We start from the raw sequence: 17,259 nt of genomic DNA, 5'->3' as shown, positions 1-17,259 counted from the left end.
TGTCACCATATTTAAGCATGTTAATACTAACTGTTGATATCACAGTATATAAGCATGTAAATACCAAGTTATTAGATAAATATACAAGCATGTTATAAACATCGACTGCAATATTCCCCACATGTACACCAAACCTCTGAATATAAAGCATGTCAGCACGTTATTCCCATAGACCTATACAGGCTCTATGGTTATTATTGTGTTTATTACATTATATACAAGTATAAAGTAATATATAAGCCTATAACGGTGCGGTGCCCTGTCTCACCAGCAGGGGACGGCGCCCAATCTCACCACCAGGGGGCGGTGCCCCGTCTCTCCAGCAGGGGGCGCCGCCGGCAGCGGAGCTCCTGACGTCGCCGCCTCATACCGCCGTACCCCCGAAGAAGGGCTAGAGCAGCCCGCTGACATATTACTCATTTAAACTCACTCGTTTAAACTGAGTTCACAGACTAAACCTTTTATTTCAAATAGAGCTCATCTCTCTTATCTCTCTTATCTCCTGATCTGCGGGAGGTTTGGAGGCTCGTTTTTACTGGTCCCTGATTGGCTGGACGCCTCGTGGAGCGGGAACTGAACATGGACTGGTTCGTTGTCTGCTTTATCAATACATTACTCCCATAACTCTGATATTGCTCCTATAGCTTAGATATTACTCCCATAACTTATGTAGTACTCTTATATCTTTTGTTCAGAATCATGTGTTCCTACATTTGTTTACACCAAGCTGTGTGTGTGTGTGTGTGTGTGTGTGTGTGTGTGTGTGTGTGTGTAGGCAAAGTGATCTCATGTCTCCGGTGGTCCGGGACACGGCGGTGACCAGAGCCGCTCGCCGCAAGATGCTGACCAGCAGACCCAGTATCCTCTGACCGGTTATCCGTAGTTAACAGGCCCAGTATCCCCTGACTTGTTATCACTAGTTAACAGCTAGTTATTCTGGGTAACTGATCTACTGACCCCATAACTAGGTAAAATGGAGCTAAAATCCATCTAGTCTGACCTGGTTAGTTAAGGCTCTGCCGTTACAGAGTCTTGTCTCTGTCTCACTGTCAGTAGGATCTGTCAGTCTTTAGTGGCTGTCTTTAGTGTCTGCAGATAGATATAGAATACCCATCGACGTCGTCATGGCGACGCCACTTAACACTGCAGTGAGGTCATCTTGACGAGTCCCCCAGCGGACCAGGGAGGCTGCTTATTGGACGGTGTTCCCGATGCAGCCTTTCCAGACAGGCTGGGTCTGGGCAGGGAGGTGCTACTGATGAGTGTCTCTGACCAATCAGAGTGCAGGGTTCCCATGTCACTCTTTGGTGACCCCTCAGCTCGCTGGGAACCTCAACGGAGGCGATCACGGAAGAGGCGAACTTCTCCGGTTGTAGTGAACAGCTATGTGTGGCATTCTTTTTGTTACCATGACTACCAGCCTTTTCCTTAGCACCGACCCCAGTACCGTCCCCCACCGACGGGAGCCCCGGGGTATCCATGGTAACGCCCGCCCGCCCCATGCTGAGGACTCCTGGCTCACTGTTCAGACAAGCTGGTAGGAAACCTTCTGAGGTACCAGATAGCTACAGCTAGTCCATAGGGTAGCTAATGGCTGGCTGAGACTAGGCTGTCCCTACACCCTCTTAGGAAGGTAGTGGTCACTCTGTTTGGAGTGACTCCTTGAGGTAGTGGTCTCTCTGTTTGGAGTGACTCCTTGAGGTAGTGGTCACTCTGTTTGGAGCGACTCCTTGAGGTAGTGGTCTCTCTGTTTGGAGTGACTCTGTGAGGTAGTGGTCTCTCTGTTTGGAGTGACTCCTTGAGGTAGTGGTCACTCTGTTCCGAGTGACTCCTTGAGGTAGTGGTCACTCTGTTTGGAGCGACTCCTTGAGGTAGTGGTCACTCTGTTTGGAGTGACTCCTTGAGGTAGTGGTCTCTCTGTTTGGAGTGACTCTGTGAGGTAGTGGTCACTCTGTTTGGAGCGACTCCTTGAGGTAGTGGTCTCTCTGTTTGGAGCGACTCCTTGAGGTAGTGGTCACTCTGTTTGGAGCGACTCCTTGAGGTAGTGGTCTCTCTGTTTGGAGCGACTCCTTGAGGTAGTGGTCACTCTGTTTGGAGTGACTCCTTGAGGTAGTGGTCACTCTGTTTGGAGTGACTCCTTGAGGTAGTGGTCTCTCTGTTTAGAGCGACTCTGAATCCTAGATGTGTTCATATATTCCAGATTTTCCAGCTGATTGAATGTTTTGATTGATTCCCTAGATATTGTTTTTCATGCTAAGATTATATGTGGTGTCCTACGTTACCTGTCTTTGTCTCTTATCTGTCTGTGTCTCCAACCGTCTGTGTCTCTACCTTTCTGTCTCCCAGTCACTCCAAGGCTAAATCCAGATGTTTCGGCTATTATGACAACTGGAAACAGATCCCAGCGCTTCACACAAGTTAGTGTACACACACACACACACACACACACACACACACACACACACACACACACACACACACACACACACACACACACACACACACACACACACACACACACACACGTGCTAACAACCCCCCTTGTTGTGTGTGTGTGTGTAGAATTTGGATGACAGTGATTGGACCAACAGTATTGAACCCTCTCCTCGGTCGGGATGGGCTGACACCAGCTTCACTGATGACTTCACCAACGTTAGCTCCGCCCTCCTCAGAGAAGACGACCCCGGAGAGTCTGGTAAGGAAAGACTTAAGTCTACTTAGTCTGGTAAGGAAGGACTTTAGTCTACTTAGTCTGGTAAGGATAGACTTAAGGCTACTTAGTCTGGTAAGGAAAATACTTAAATCTACTTGGTCTGTTTAATGTTAAGCCTTAAACAGTTAACACTGTAGTATTTCACGCAGTATTGCTTTAGTATACTGTACTATTTCTGTGGTAATACTGTAGTATTTCTGTGTTGATATTGTACTATTTCTCTATTCCAGCTGCCTCCAGCCTCCTTTCTGACTTCCTGTCCGCCTTCCTGAAGCATTCTTCTTCTGCGGTGTTTGACCTGCTGGAGGACTACCACAACCTCTGTCTGGACAAGGTGTGTGTGTGTGTGTGTGTGTGTGGGTGTGTGTGTGTGTGTTTGGGGGGGGGGGTTATGTAGAGCCAGGTCTGACCTGGTCTACAGGTGTTTAGGTAGAGCAAGGTTAGCCACTGTGGCTGGCAGGTTGTCTTTGGTTCTGCTGGTGGTGACATCATCCAGTGGTTCAAATCATTCAACCTTTTACCTCCCCCGTCCAGGGGAGAAACTATGATTCAGTCACATTAACTGCACTAGATGCTTTCATTGTCTATTACAGCCATTATAGATCCAGATGACAGGCCATCATAGATCCAGTTTACAGCCATTATAGATCCAGATGACAGCCATTATAGATCCAGATGACAGCCATTATAGATCCAGATGACAGCCATTATAGATCCAGATGACAGGCCATCATAGATCCAGATTACAGCCATCATAGATCCAGATGACAGCCATTATAGATCCAGATGACAGCCATTATAGATCCAGATGACAGCCCATCATAGATCCAGATTACAGCCATCATAGATCCAGATTACAGCCATCTTAGATCCAGATGACAGCCATTATAGATCCAGATGACAGCCATTATAGATCCAGATGACAGGCCATCATAGATCCAGATTACAACCCGTTGTAGATCCAGATGACAGGCCGTTACTGCCTGGGTTTTTGTTCATTGTGTTCTCTCTCTTCCCTCTCGCAGGTGGAGGTGCTGCAGAAGGTGGTGCAGAGGGTGGGAGCGTCCAGCAGAACGGCAGGGGTGCGCTGGATCCTCCAACAGGAGAGCGCCACCTGGAGGCTGATGACCTCACTCTACAGGTACCTGTAGAGTGAGGTCTTGCTACCTGTCTCTCTCTGTCTCCGTAGTACCTGTCTGTATCTCACTCTTGTGGGTGTCTGTCTGTGTGTAACAGGGACAGAGTTCAGTCAGCGTTAGAAGAGGACATTGACATGACTGTAAGTTACAACTATATTTAAAACTTTATTGAAAACGTTAACAACTTTATTTATGACGTTAACCGTGTGTGTGTGTGTGTGTGTGTGTGTGTGTGTGTGTGTGTGTGTGTGTGTAGGTCGCCAGTCAGAGTGAGAAGCTGGTGGTGGAACAACTATTCCAACGGGACGCCGTTATCAGGCAGGGCCAGGTAACACTAGACAAAACGCAACACTACGTGACACTCAACAACACTACACTACACGAAGCACTACAGAAAACACTAATCACTACACACAACACTACACTCCTGACTAGAAACTACTGACTACACACTACACTACTAACTGCTTTCTGCTCTGTGTCTTGCTGGCTGTTGATTGGTTCTTTTTGTTCCTCGTGTCTGGCTGGATGTTGATGGTTCTTTGTGTCTGGCTGGCTGTTGATTGGTTCTTTGTGTTCCTCGTGTCTGGCTGGTTGTTGATGGTTCTTTGTGTCTGGCTGGCTGTTGATTGGTTCTTTGTGTTCCTCGTGTCTGGCTGGTTGTTGATGGTTCTTTGTGTCTGGCTGGCTGTTGATTGGTTCTTTGTGTTCCTCGTGTCTGGCTGGTTGTTGATGGTTCTTTGTGTCTGGCTGGCTGTTGATTGGTTCTTTGTGTTCCTCGTGTCTGGCTGGTTGTTGATGGTTCTTTGTGTCTGGCTGACTGTTGATTGGTTCTTTGTGTTCCTCGTGTCTGGCTGGTTGTTGATGGTTCTTTGTGTCTGGCTGGCTGTTGATTGGTTCTTTGTGTTCCTCGTGTCTGGCTGGTTGTTGATGGTTCTTTGTGTCTGGCTGGCTGTTGTATTGGTTCTTTGTGTTCCTCGTGTCTGGCTGGTTGTTGATGGTTCTTTGTGTCTGGCTGGCTGTTGATTGGTTCTTTGTGTTCCTCGTGCCTGGCTGGTTGTTGATGGTTCTTTGTGTCTTGCTGGCTATTGATTGGTTCTTTGTGTCTGGCTGGTTGTTGATTGGTTCTTTGTGTCTGGCTGGCTGTTGATTGGTTCTTTGTGTCTGGCTGGCTGTTGATTGGTTCTTTGTGTCTAGCTGGTGGTTGATTGGTTGGAGAGTATTGCCAAGGACCAGATTGGAGATTTCTCCGATAACATTGAGTTCTACGCCAAGAATGTCTGTTGGTGAGTAAATACCCGGTGAATACTCTGTAAATACTCTGTAAATACCCTGATAATACCCAGTGAAAAAAATAATATTTGTGTGTGTGTGTGTAGGGAGAACACCCTCCATGCTCTGAAGCTGAGGAGGAGGGGCTCTGTGGGCCTCTCCATACCGTTGGTCACGGAACTGGTAAGACCCGTTACCATGCAAACCATAAGGACCTCTTGTAGACCCATGAGAGCATTGGTAGAATATCGTTTTACGTGTGTGTGTGTGTGCGTGCGCGCGTGCGCGTATGGTCTCACCTGATGTGTGTGGGGGCACTAGGACCCAGACGCTCCCCTCAGACAGCAGCGGCCGCTGGCCAACCTGGACCGAGAGGACGACACCAGACTGCTGAAGAACCTGCTGACCCTCATCAGGGCCGGCATGACTGAGGAGGTGAGGACCTCATGGTGGAGGAGAACCTCCTGACTTAATCAGAGCTCGCATGACGGTGGAGGTAACTGTGTTTGTGTGTGTGTGTGCGTGTGCGTGTGTGTGTACAGGCTCAGAGGTTGTGTAAGCGCTGTGGACAGGCCTGGAGGGCAGCTACCCTGGAGGGCTGGAAGCTCTACCATGACCCCAACATGACCTCAGGTAACCTTTGACCCCAACACGACCTCAGGTAACCTCTGACCCCAACATAACCTCAGGTAACCTCTGACCCCAACACGACCTCAGGTGACCCCTGACCCCAACACAACCTCAGTTGACCTCTGACCCCAACATAACCTCAGGTAACCTCTGACCCCAACACGACCTCAGGTGACCCCTGACCCCAACACAACCTCAGTTGACCTCTGACCCCAACATGTCCTTAGGTGAACTCTACAATGACCACTCCATGACCTTAAAGAGTAGCGAACACGGTGTAATACCTGAATGTGATCAGTTTCATGCTAACACCTTGAAGTGCTTGGACGATTTCTTTGGGTACATGAAGCGAGCTCATATTTAACTCTGTGTGTGTGTGTGTGTGTGTGTGTGTGTGTGTGTGTGTGTGTGTGTGTGTGTGTGTGTGTGTGTGTGTGTGTGTGTGTGTGTGTGTGTGTAGGCCTTGGCAGGTTGACTCCTGTTGAAGGGAACCCCAACAGAAGGATCTGGAAGCTCTGCTGCTGGTCTCTCTCTGAGGAGGTAAGACTGAAAACTAACGTCATGTTTTCATGGGAGTAATAATGTCTATCATGATGGTGAATTCATTTGAGAATAATGTTCATCATAATACTATGATGGTGAATTCATGTGTTAATAATGTCCATCACAATGGACATTATGATGGTGAATTAATGTGTTAACAATGTTCATTATAATGCTATGATTGTGAATTCATGTGTTAACAATGTTCATTTTAATGCTATGATGATGAATTCATGTGTTCATAATGTTCATCATAAGGCTCTGTGTTCCTGGTGTGTTTAGGAGCAGTTGGACAGATATGAACGAGCCATCTACGCTGCTCTGAGTGGAAATCTGAAGGCTGTGAGTTCAACCTTATCAATAATACGACATGATCACTTAGGAAATACATGATCAATACATAATAACATATGATCAATATTTCATATGCATAATCAAATCATCACATGCAATCAATAATGTAATCTGTTCAATGTGTGTGTGTGTGTGTGCGCGCACAGCTCCTTCCAGTGTGTGAGTCGTGGGAGGACTGTGTGTGGGCGTACTTCAGAGTGCTGGTCGACTCCCTGGTGGAACAGGAAGTGACCTCATCAGGCCTGGCCAATCAGGAGGAAGAACCGCTGCCCAGAGAATACACAGAGGCCAAGTAAGTACTACTAAAACGACTTATTACTAGTAATACTATTATTATTACTACCAGTAATATTATTATTATCAACAGTATTACTATTTTTATCAACAGTAATTCTGTTTGTATTAACAGTAATACTATTATTATTAACAGTAATACTATTTGTATTACTCAGTCTACGGTTCTACTAAACAGGTTCTCATTCTAGGGTTCTACTAAACCAGTTCTGCTGACTAAAAAGGCTCTCAGTTTAGGGTTCTACTAAACAGGTTCTCTAAGGTTCTAAGCTGGGTTCTAAACGGGTTCCCTTCCTCTAGCTGGACCCTGGAGAAGATCTTCATGGAGCTTCAGGCAACAGACTCAAAGGTATGTGCGCTCTATTGTAAAGCATATGTTTAATGTATATAATGATGTTTAATGTGTACATATTGTATGTATAATGATTTAATGTGTAAACATATTGGATGTGTAATCTATGTTGAATGTATATAATGACGTTGAATGTATGTATGTTTAATGTATATTAATGTGGTTCCAGAGAGTTCTAGAGGAACACGGAGAACATCACCACGTCATCCAGAGGCTGGTCATCCTAGGAGATCTGGATGGTGAATATTATATAATCTATTTTAAGATTTGTACAATATACCATTAAATCATACATGAATATATCATCTATATTCATATTTACAATCTATTATCTACCATTATATTAATATATCATTTATGATATATGTATATATGAACAATTTATTATTCTGTATATTATTGGTGAGGTACTGTGTGATGTCATCATTTAGTCTACTTCCTGTGTTCCCAGGTCTGATGGAGGAGTTCAGTGATTGGTTGAGCAGCTCTAAGCCCCTCCCCTCTCACCTGCTCCGCTTCATGACTCACTTGGTGCTGTTTTACAGCAGTCTAGGCATCGCACTAAAGGTACACACCTTATACTACTCACTACAGACATTATACTACTCATATTATACTACTCACCACACACACACACACACACACACACACACACACACACACACACACACACACACACACACACACACACACACACACACACACACACACACACACACACACACACAGCTGTGATATAGAACTGTGTTTTGTCTTTAGGAGGAGGTGTGTGTGGCTGTGCTTCAGTCTTACATCACACTGCTGATTGAGGAGCAGCAGTCAGAGTTGATAGCGAGCTACACTAGCCAGCTGCCCAGCGCACTGGCGGTACAGCGCTATGCTTCCTATCTGGAGGGCGTCAGCCAGACTGAGCAACAGCGAAGGGCTCTCCATCTCGCCGCCGATGCTGGTAGGACTACTAGTACCTACCTATACATTAAAACGACGAGTACCGCATACATAATCACAGACGTTGGCAAGAACCTTACCTCCACAACTAGCACACATACATTAGCTACATTACTAGCACACGTACAGTAGCTCCATAACTAGCCCACATACATTAGCTACATTACTAGCACACATACAGTAGCTCCATAACTAGCCCACATACATTAGCTCCAAAACTACCTCACATACATTAGCTCTCTATATACAGTATAGATCTATACATCTCTATCTCTATATCTATAGCTGTCTGTAACATCCTACCCTGATATATAGAACGTATAACTATGTTATGACGTATGTACTGTGGGTGTGTGCAGGACTAGATGTTGCCGCCGTAACCCAGCTGGTGGTGGAGGCGGTGAGGGAGAAAGATGGACCAGAGTTCACCCCTCACACGCACACCCTGGACACCAGTACCACACAGGTACTACAATAGTACTACTGAATGAATCCTACAGAAGTACATTATCACGGTTTTCAATGTGAGGCAGGTTGACTTTATCGAACAGTTACTATTATTACAGTATTACTACTAGTATTACTACTGTTACTACTGTTAGTATGTACAATTACTACTAGTATTGTACTGTTGGTATTAGTACTGTTACTACTGTTATACTAGTAGTAATAGTAACAGTATAACATTTTAGTACTAGTAGTGTTACTACTAAGTACTGTTACTACTGTTAGCACTACAAGGGGGGGCTGGGCTCTAGCAGCAGCTAACTGTTCTGTGCTGTGATAGGACGACCAGAAGAAGATCGATGTGATTGATTGGCTGCTGTTTGAGTCAGACCACCGCGCTGAGGCCCTGAAACAATCCAACGCCATCATGAGGAGGTTCCTAGGTACCTGTCTGTCTGCCTGTCAACCATGATGTCCTTCTACCTGTCTGGCTGTCTGTCTGACACCATGATGTCTGACTACCCGTCTAGCTGTCTATCTGACCACCAGGATGTCCTTCTACCTGTCTACCTTTCTATCTGACCACCTGATCGCAATGATGTCTGTGACCACCTGTCTGTCTGACCATCTGTCTGACCACCTGTCTGTCTCCCTGTCTAGCGGTCCAGAAGCATGAGGCGGCTAAGGCCGTGTTCTCCAAGCTTCCCGCCGACTCAGTGAAGGAGGTGCAGCGCCAGTGGGCGGGGCTTCACCCGGACACGCCCCTTCCCGCCGAAGACCTCAACGCCATCCGGGAGCACCACTGCATCCGGGCCTATCTGGTCAGCAACTGTCTGTGTCAACAGTCAGCACACCTGTCTTTGTGTCTGCACACCTGTCTTTGTGTCTGCACACCTGTCTTTGTGTCAGCACACCTGTCTGCGTGACTGCAGTTGTCTGTGTGTCTGTCTGCACACCTGTCCGTCTGTCTGTCTGTCTGTCTGTTTCAGCACATCTGTCTGTGTGTTTTGGTCAGCCTGTATGTCTAATAGTTTTCTTCCCTAAATCCTCGTCTCCTAGGAAGCCCACGAGGCCTTCAGTGATTGGTTCAGCCACAGTAGCTCCGCCCCTCAGAAGCCTGTCCCCGCCTCCCAGGCTAAATTCACAGAGAGAGTAGCCAATGAGATGAGGGAGAACGAGTACCAGGTATAGCAACATACACTTCTACTGGTCCTACTGGAAGTTTCCCAGTACCACTAGTCTTCAGCTGGTTCTAGGCTCCATATTATAGATCTATGTATATTATGTATGTCATCTACATGGTTGCCTCCAGGAGCTGGTGTATAATGTATATAATGTGTATACAATGTCATATAATGTGTATAATGTGTTCTATCTATATATAATGTATATATATTGTGTAGGTGGAGTGCACTGCGTGGCGTGGCCGTCTCCAGGTGTTGGTGGACGAGGTGAAGGAGAGAGTTTACCAGGTTCTGCTGTTCGCTGACGGATGGATGATTGACAACCCAGAGGTACGTGTGTGTGGGTGTGTGTGTGTGTGTGTGTGTGTGTTTGTATTTACATGTATATGTGTGTGTCTGTCCCTCCTCTCAGGGCGAAGTGAGTGAGCGCGGCCTCCAGATGGCGCTGCTGCGCTCGCTGTGCGTCCCGCGGCTCAGCTTCCTGCTGCTCAGCGTCCTCACCTCCTCCTCCCGCCACCAGGAGGCGCTGCAGCTGGCCGACGTCCTGGCCGCAGCCAACAGCCACCTCCACCAGGTCTGTCTGACAAACCGTCTGTCTCACTGTTTTTTTGATGGTCTATCAGATCTTGTCTCACCTGTTTTTTTGATCGTCTGTCTCACCTGTCTGTCGGCTCTTGTCTGTCTGTCTGCTCTTGTCCGTCTGTCTGCAGGTGTTTTCTAAGGAGGATCTGAGGCGGTTTCTTCAGAAGATCAGAGAGTCGTCTCTGATGCTTCTGGATTGTGGCCTGGACGCCCTTGGATACACCTGAACACACCCTGATACACACACCCTGATACACCCCCCCATAATACACACACCCTGATACACACAGATCAAATAATTTGTGATTAAAGAATCTTTTGAAGTAGATAGTTTCCTGCTGTTTTTTAATTCAATCACCTTTAATTCTGGTAAATTACATAAATACTTGTTTTTTATAATTGATCTTCAACATGTTGTTCTATTCGTTGGAGGAAAGTGTGGTTGTGGTTCGAAAGAACCGGTGGACCAACAATCTTAAAGGGGACATCTCATACCACCAGGTGTGAGTGTGATTAGCCATTACAAGCAGGTTTGAAAATGTGCAGCATTGTGACATCACAGGTTGGCGTGTCCATCTATCCGTCACACATCTAGATGGACACGCCCACCTGTGATGTCAATGCTGCACATTTTGAAAACGGCTTGTAATGGCTAATCACACTCACACCTAGTGGTATGATATGTCCCCTTTAAAACCGGTGTGCATAGGTTTTGGGTGAACCCTGCTGTGAGTGGGTGAGGGATAACTGCTCTGTGAGGGTGAGGGTGAACCCCACTGGACTGAATAATCGTGTTCCATCACGAGTGAGCAATAAAAACATTGAATGAAAAAAACAGAGTGGATAGCTATCTAGTTCCCAGACTTCCGTCATCACTCCCTGTGCTTCGGTATTTCTGGACGCTAGGGCTTCAGCGGAAGTGACCGAACTGCCCGGGACGCTTTCAATCTTAAAAGTTCCGTTTTCCCTGAGTTGATTCGCTGAAATATTTGGGATTATGTTGGTACACAAGAAAACAAAATATCTAACAAAGTATAACATAACTAGTCGTTTTTACATATTTTAATGCCGAAATCGTACATATCATGCCTTTTAAATATGTGTTTTTTTGACTAGATAACAGATGTGTTTGATGGTTGTTTGCCTCCTGGCCAGCAGGGACGCTGTCGCGTTCAATACTTTGATTTGTTTTCCCAACTTGAGCACCTCGGAGATGCTCCATAAGTGGCCGACTGACGGTAACGCTGCTCCCAATCAGCACGGATTTAACCCCCCTACTCCCGGGATCTAAGCCCTGACGCCGCGTCCCCAGGACGGACCGAGGCTGCGGTGCCGAGCGGCCGGGAGACGAGCCTGAGAGGCCGGGAGACTAGCCGCAGAGGCCAGGAGGCTGCGGACAGAAGGCGCCTTGTCCCAAGCTTTCCTGCTGCGTGGCAGCGGAGCCAGAATGCCAGCTCCCGGTGTAGACTGCGGGTCTGGATGAGTTTCCATCAGATCGACTTTCCTTCACTTTATAATAACGCTCGTTGGAACCGAGATGACGCTCGGTCTGCACGACTTGTCCGCCAACAGGCGGCTGGCGGGCGGGCTGCTGGTCAACCTGCTGGCTTCCATCTGCATAGTCTTCCTCAACAAGTGGATCTACGTCCACTACGGGTTCCCCAACATGACGCTCACCCTGCTGCACTTCGTGGCCACCTGGCTGGGGCTCTACGCCTGCCAGAAGATGGACGTGTTCGCCCCGAAGAGCCTTCAGCCCCAGAAGATCGTGTGGCTGTCCCTGAGCTTCTGCGGCTTCGTGGTTTTCACCAACCTGTCGCTGCAGAACAACTCGATCGGTAGCTACCAGCTGGCCAAGGCCATGACCACCCCGGTGATCATCGCGCTGCAGACCGCTTGCTACCAGAAGAGCTTCTCCACCCGCATCAAGCTCACCCTGGTAGGCTCACACACACTCACTCACTAACTCACTCGCTCAGTGACCTGAATAGATGCCTTGCTGCTTAACTCCGTCTTGTGCTTTGTGAAAATATTCAATTCGGTTTTGAATTTGAAGTTGACTTGAGATTTATTGTTTAGAACTTTACAGCAGCAACCAGTTTACTAATTGCCAGCTAACTGCTGTAAATTAGATCACACCAAAATGATATCGATACAGATGATACATTTTAATGTAAAAATGAGTTGTAATCGATACCCAGTAAGATACTGCAATAGAAAGTTGCCAGTTTGTTACAGTGTGAGGGGGGGGACCTCTGTGTGTACTGATAGTCTGTCTGTCTCTGTCTTCAGGTGCCAATCACAGTGGGCGTGGCTCTGAACTCTCTGTATGACCTCAGCTTCAACGCGCTGGGAATGATCTTTGCCTCGCTGGGCGTCGTGGTGACCTCGCTCTACCAAGTGGTGAGAAAGAACTTAGTCATAAAGTTATTGCTATTTAGTTATATCTAAACTGAATAACTTTATCTTATCTCATTCATACTACACTATATTTTAGTGGACATGGTCGTTTTTTCTTTAATTCCACTACAAAACTGCTTTGGCAAAGTTAATGTCTCTGTGTATATCTGTCTCTCTTTGTCTCTCTCTCAGTGGGTGGGCTCTAAACAAAAGGAGCTCCAGGTCAACTCTATGCAGTTGCTGTACTACCAGGTAATGTAGTACTACTGTATACACTGTAGTACTAGTATATACTAGTGCTAATATATCTAGATCTACATAGATCAAGATAAAGATGTCTCTCTCTCCAGGCCCCCATGTCCTCTGTGTTCCTGGGGGCGGTGGTCCCGTGGTTTGAGCCGCTGAGCGGAGATGGAGGATTACTGGGACCCTGGTCACCTGCTGTCCTGGTAAGACAGACAGACAGACAGACAGACAGGCACACAGACATACACAGGCACACAGACATACACAGACAGACAGACAGGTTTGGTTGCTAGGTGATGGTGTTGTTTGGTTGCTAGGTGATGGTGATGCTGTCCTGTGTGGTGGCCTTCCTGGTCAACCTGTCAATCTACTGGATCATCGGGAACACCTCGGCTGTTACGTATCCTTAACATGCTAGCCTAACCGCTGAACACGATGCTATGCTAACCGCTGGACGTGATGCTATGATAACCGATAAACATGGTTCTACTCTTACTGCTGAACATGAGGCTTGGCTAAGCGCTGAACATAATATATGTTAACCATACAACAGGATGCTATTCTCAACGCTAAACATAATGCTAGGCTAAACACTTAACATGATGCTGGATCTGGATGTTTTTTTCCTGAGTTTATCCTCCCAGATATAACATGTTTGGTCACTTTAAATTCTGCATCACTCTGATTGGAGGATACTTGCTCTTCCAAGACCCACTGTCATTAAACCAGGTGAGATCTGATAAGCTCATCCCACTGGTGGACATTGAAGCTGCCCAGTATAACCAGAGTCTTCAACTGGTGTGAGAGAAAAAAACTGCATGTAGATTGAGATAAGAATCATCTAATTTTTTTTATATAAAATTAATAACTGATATTGTCTCTCTATCTGTGTGTGCTCTCTCTCCCAGGTGTTAGGCATGCTGTGTACGCTGGCTGGTATTCTGAGCTACACTCACTTCAAACTGTCAGAGCAGGAGGCGGGGACTAGCCGCCTGACTCAGAGGCCATAGGCTCGCTCAGCTGTCATGGCAGGAGGCGGGGACTAGCCGCCTGACTCAGAGGCCATAGGCTCGCCCAGCTGTCATAGCAGGAGGTGGGGACTAGCCGCCTGACTCAGAGGCCATAGGCTCGCCCAGCTGTCATAGCAGAAGGCGGGGCCTAGCCGCCTGGCTCAGAAGCCAAAGGCTCGCCCAGCTGCCAATCCCCCGCTACACGCCTGCTACTGGCTGCTCTTTTTGTATTTTTTTAAAATGTGAACTTGAAGACGAGCGATATTAGTCCTCTTCACTTTTCTATGTCTTCTATTTCCGTCTTCCTTTTTGAATAAAGACGTTTTACAGACGCTGATGAAGGCATGTGGATTCTTTGTATGAAATATTGAAAGGCGATCTTAAAACCGTACCTACAGAACCTTGAAGGTTTTGCTCGTTACAGAGGGAGGCGCCCTAGACCAGCGGTTTTCAATAGGTGAGGCGCGCCTCCCCTGGGGGGCACCAAAGAGCCACAGGGGAGGCGCGATACGCAACACGCAAAGAAAAGATACACATCTGTATGCAGCTCTATTGATATTGGTAATTGTGCGTGCTTGTATTAGTTTTAAAATGCATCGTTTCCTTGTCCCAAGTCACCAGAAGTCAGCATTAAGGGAGGAGAAAAAACGTAGGAAATATGATCCTGAATGCGTTTCTGGTTCTGTGGAGAGCGAGTTCCCCCAGAACACCACAAAGGCTCTGAAAGTCCTAATCCCCTTCACCTCAACCTACTTGTGTGAGTGTGGGTTTTACGCACTGACCCTGATTAAAAACAAATACAGATCAAGACTGCAGGTGGAGGACGACTTGCGTTTATTTCTCTCTGCAGTGCAGCCCCGCATCGAACACCTCTGCCGTCAAAAGCGAGGCATTATTGTTATCACTGATATGGACGATTAAATTGAAGGTCAAAGTTGTGTGTTGAATTCATAAATTGGTTGGGCCATAGGGTTGATGCTGCTCGTAGTGCAAATGATGTGAGTATGGCGCATTTTGTTTGTGGTTTAAATCTGTGGTTTTATGTGGCTGAAATCGTTAACAAATTTGAAAATATGTGAATCTGTTCGATCTCATAACATGCCGTTGTCGTTCATTGATCCGAGAGCTGTCCATTGTGTTGATTTCTTTCGAGACGATGTGCATCTCCTTCAAATGTGCACTTAAGGCCCAGACACACAGCGCCGATTTCCGCCGTCGGGTGTCGTCGGTTGTAGCTTTGTTTTGTTGACTTGTGGATAGGCCTACTGATGTTCAGTGATTTTAAAAGTTGCCTCAGTTAGGCCTGCATGAAGTTGGAAATTATTTGCTGTTGTAAATAATCGTTTATGAATGCACTTTTAAAAAAGTTGTGGAAATAAAATGTCTTCAAATACAATATTAAAAAACATTTACATTTGATTAGTTATTGAAAGTCATCATTGCCTGGAACACACAAAAGATGGCATTTACTGAAGAGGCGTGTTATGTCATGCGGACGGGAATTATTATTATTTATTTATTTGGGGGGGGGCTCAGCTGTCCTTACCTCTAAGGGGAGGCTCACATTCACCCAATTTGAAAACACCTGCTCTGGTGGAAGGCCTGATGATGACGTGCGTTAGGGAACAGCCAAGTTGTCTCCGGTGTCTGGGAATCATCTCTTATCGAATGGGAATGAAGAGACAGAGTGGCGTCAGGATCACAACCTCGCTAGACTGGAAACGATGGGGTTGACGTTACCGTGAGAGGTAACAAAAGGAAGAGCACCGACTGTTTGCTTCGCATATAGATTGCATGACGGTTGAAAGTGGAAGAACTTGTTAGTTCTTACTTTCAATAACTAGTTATTGAAAGTCATCATTGCCTGGAACACACAAAAGATGGCATTTACTGAAGAGGCGTGTTAGGTCAGGCGGACGGGTTTCAGATGCTCCCTCCTGAGCACCCTCAGAGAGTGTAGCCGCTGCTGGGCCTTCTTGACCAGCGCTGAGGCGTTGACCGACCAGGAGAGATCAGCAGAGATGTGGACTCCGAGGAATTTGAAGGACTGCACTCGCTCCACACCTTCACCGTTGATGTACAGGGGGGCAGGGGCGGCTCTGTTCCGTCGGAAGTCCAGGATGAGTGCCTTGGTCTTGGTGATGTTCAGTGCCAGGTTGTTAGATGCACACCACTCACTAAGTTTCAGGACCTCATCTCTGTAGGCCGCCTCGTTTCCCACTGTTATAAGGCCCACCACCGTTGTGTCATCAGCGAATTTGACAATGATGTTCTCTGGGTGGGTGGGACTGCAGTCGGTTCTGTAGAGGGAGTAGAGTAGTGGGCTCAGCACACAGCCCTGGGGAGAGCCAGTGCTGAGAGTGCGGAAGGAGGAGAGGTGAGGACCCAGTTTCACCTGCTGGGGTCGGTTGACCAGAAAGTCTTTTATCCAGGAGCAGGTGGGTGGTGGGAGCCCCAGGTTGATTGGGGATCAGAATGTCTGGTATTATTGTGTTAAAAGCTGAGCTGAAGTCAATGAAGAGCATCCTGACGTAGCTCCCCTCTTTCTCCAGGTGACTCAGTGCTGAGTGGAGGGGGTTGGCTATTGCGTCGTCGGTGGATCTGTTAGTCCGGTATGCAAACTGGTGTGTGTCCAGGGGGGGGAGACAGGCTTTGATGTGTCTCAAAACCAGTTTCTCAAAGCACTTGGTGATGACTGGGGTGAGTGATGACTGGGGTGAGTGCTACGGGGCGGAAGTCATTGAGGCTGGTAGTGGGTGACTTTTTAGGGATTGGGGTGGTTATGGCAGATTTCAAGCAGGACGGGATAACGGCTTGTTCTAGAGACAGGTTGAAAATGTCAGTGAAGACCTGTGATAGCTGGTTGGCACATGCCTTGAGCACCTTCCCTGGTACTCCATCTGGGCCTGCAGCCTTCCTGGGGTTAACTGCACTGAGCACCCGCCTCACGTCCTGTACCTCAAGACCGAGTGGGGGGGTGCTGGAGGCTGATGGGGGTTGTAGTGGTGGTGTGAGTGCTGTGTTTGAGACTAAAAGTGGGCAAAGAAGCTGGAGAAATGGAGAAATGAGAGGAATCGTCTGGATGTGGACATTGTCAAGGCTGATTTGCAAGTGTGTGTCAATTTCACTTATCCCTGCACAGAGA

General features: G+C 47.2%; 2 protein-coding genes across 2 annotated transcripts; both read left to right on the top strand.

Annotated features, from left to right (window-relative positions):
* Positions 1-338: 338 nt before the first annotated feature.
* On the top strand, positions 339-10,784 carry nup107 (nucleoporin 107). Its single transcript, XM_079735302.1, has 27 exons — positions 339-587; positions 776-858; positions 1,445-1,537; positions 2,347-2,417; positions 2,563-2,695; positions 2,944-3,047; positions 3,739-3,854; positions 3,950-3,992; positions 4,109-4,180; positions 5,050-5,138; positions 5,232-5,307; positions 5,446-5,559; positions 5,667-5,757; positions 6,215-6,294; positions 6,580-6,639; positions 6,798-6,943; positions 7,246-7,294; positions 7,467-7,536; positions 7,749-7,864; positions 8,057-8,246; positions 8,605-8,711; positions 9,033-9,135; positions 9,353-9,513; positions 9,752-9,877; positions 10,096-10,206; positions 10,289-10,450; positions 10,587-10,784. Exons 1-27 carry the CDS (start codon positions 580-582, stop codon positions 10,683-10,685), a joined length of 2,673 nt encoding a protein of 890 aa, XP_079591428.1. The 5' UTR covers positions 339-579; the 3' UTR covers positions 10,686-10,784.
* An 877-nt stretch (positions 10,785-11,661) lies between these two features.
* Positions 11,662-14,449, top strand: slc35e3 (solute carrier family 35 member E3). The gene is made up of 7 exons (XM_079735314.1): positions 11,662-12,397; positions 12,751-12,861; positions 13,051-13,110; positions 13,209-13,307; positions 13,422-13,504; positions 13,749-13,833; positions 14,013-14,449. Exons 1-7 carry the CDS (start codon positions 11,996-11,998, stop codon positions 14,112-14,114), a joined length of 942 nt encoding a protein of 313 aa, XP_079591440.1. The 5' UTR covers positions 11,662-11,995; the 3' UTR covers positions 14,115-14,449.
* Positions 14,450-17,259: the final 2,810 nt, after the last annotated feature.

This window comes from Pollachius pollachius, assembly GCF_949987615.1.
Source record: "Pollachius pollachius genome assembly, chromosome: 4".
NCBI lineage: Eukaryota > Metazoa > Chordata > Actinopteri > Gadiformes > Gadidae > Pollachius > Pollachius pollachius.
The sequence above is the reverse complement of the archived record's forward strand: the minus strand, read 5'-3'. Positions and strand labels throughout refer to the sequence as shown.

Bases quoted from the DNA above. Each gene is read 5' to 3' on its own strand.
- slc35e3 (XM_079735314.1), top strand. From the start codon at position 11,996: ATGACGCTCGGTCTGCACGACTTGTCCGCCAACAGGCGGCTGGCGGGC. The intron at 12,862-13,050 runs GTGAGAAAGAAC...TCTCTCTCTCAG, and splicing joins TGACCTCGCTCTACCAAGTG to TGGGTGGGCTCTAAACAAAA. The intron at 13,308-13,421 runs GTAAGACAGACA...TTTGGTTGCTAG, and splicing joins CCTGGTCACCTGCTGTCCTG to GTGATGGTGATGCTGTCCTG.
- nup107 (XM_079735302.1), top strand. The intron at 3,993-4,108 runs GTAAGTTACAAC...GTGTGTGTGTAG, and splicing joins AAGAGGACATTGACATGACT to GTCGCCAGTCAGAGTGAGAA. The intron at 5,560-5,666 runs GTGAGGACCTCA...GTGTGTGTACAG, and splicing joins GGGCCGGCATGACTGAGGAG to GCTCAGAGGTTGTGTAAGCG.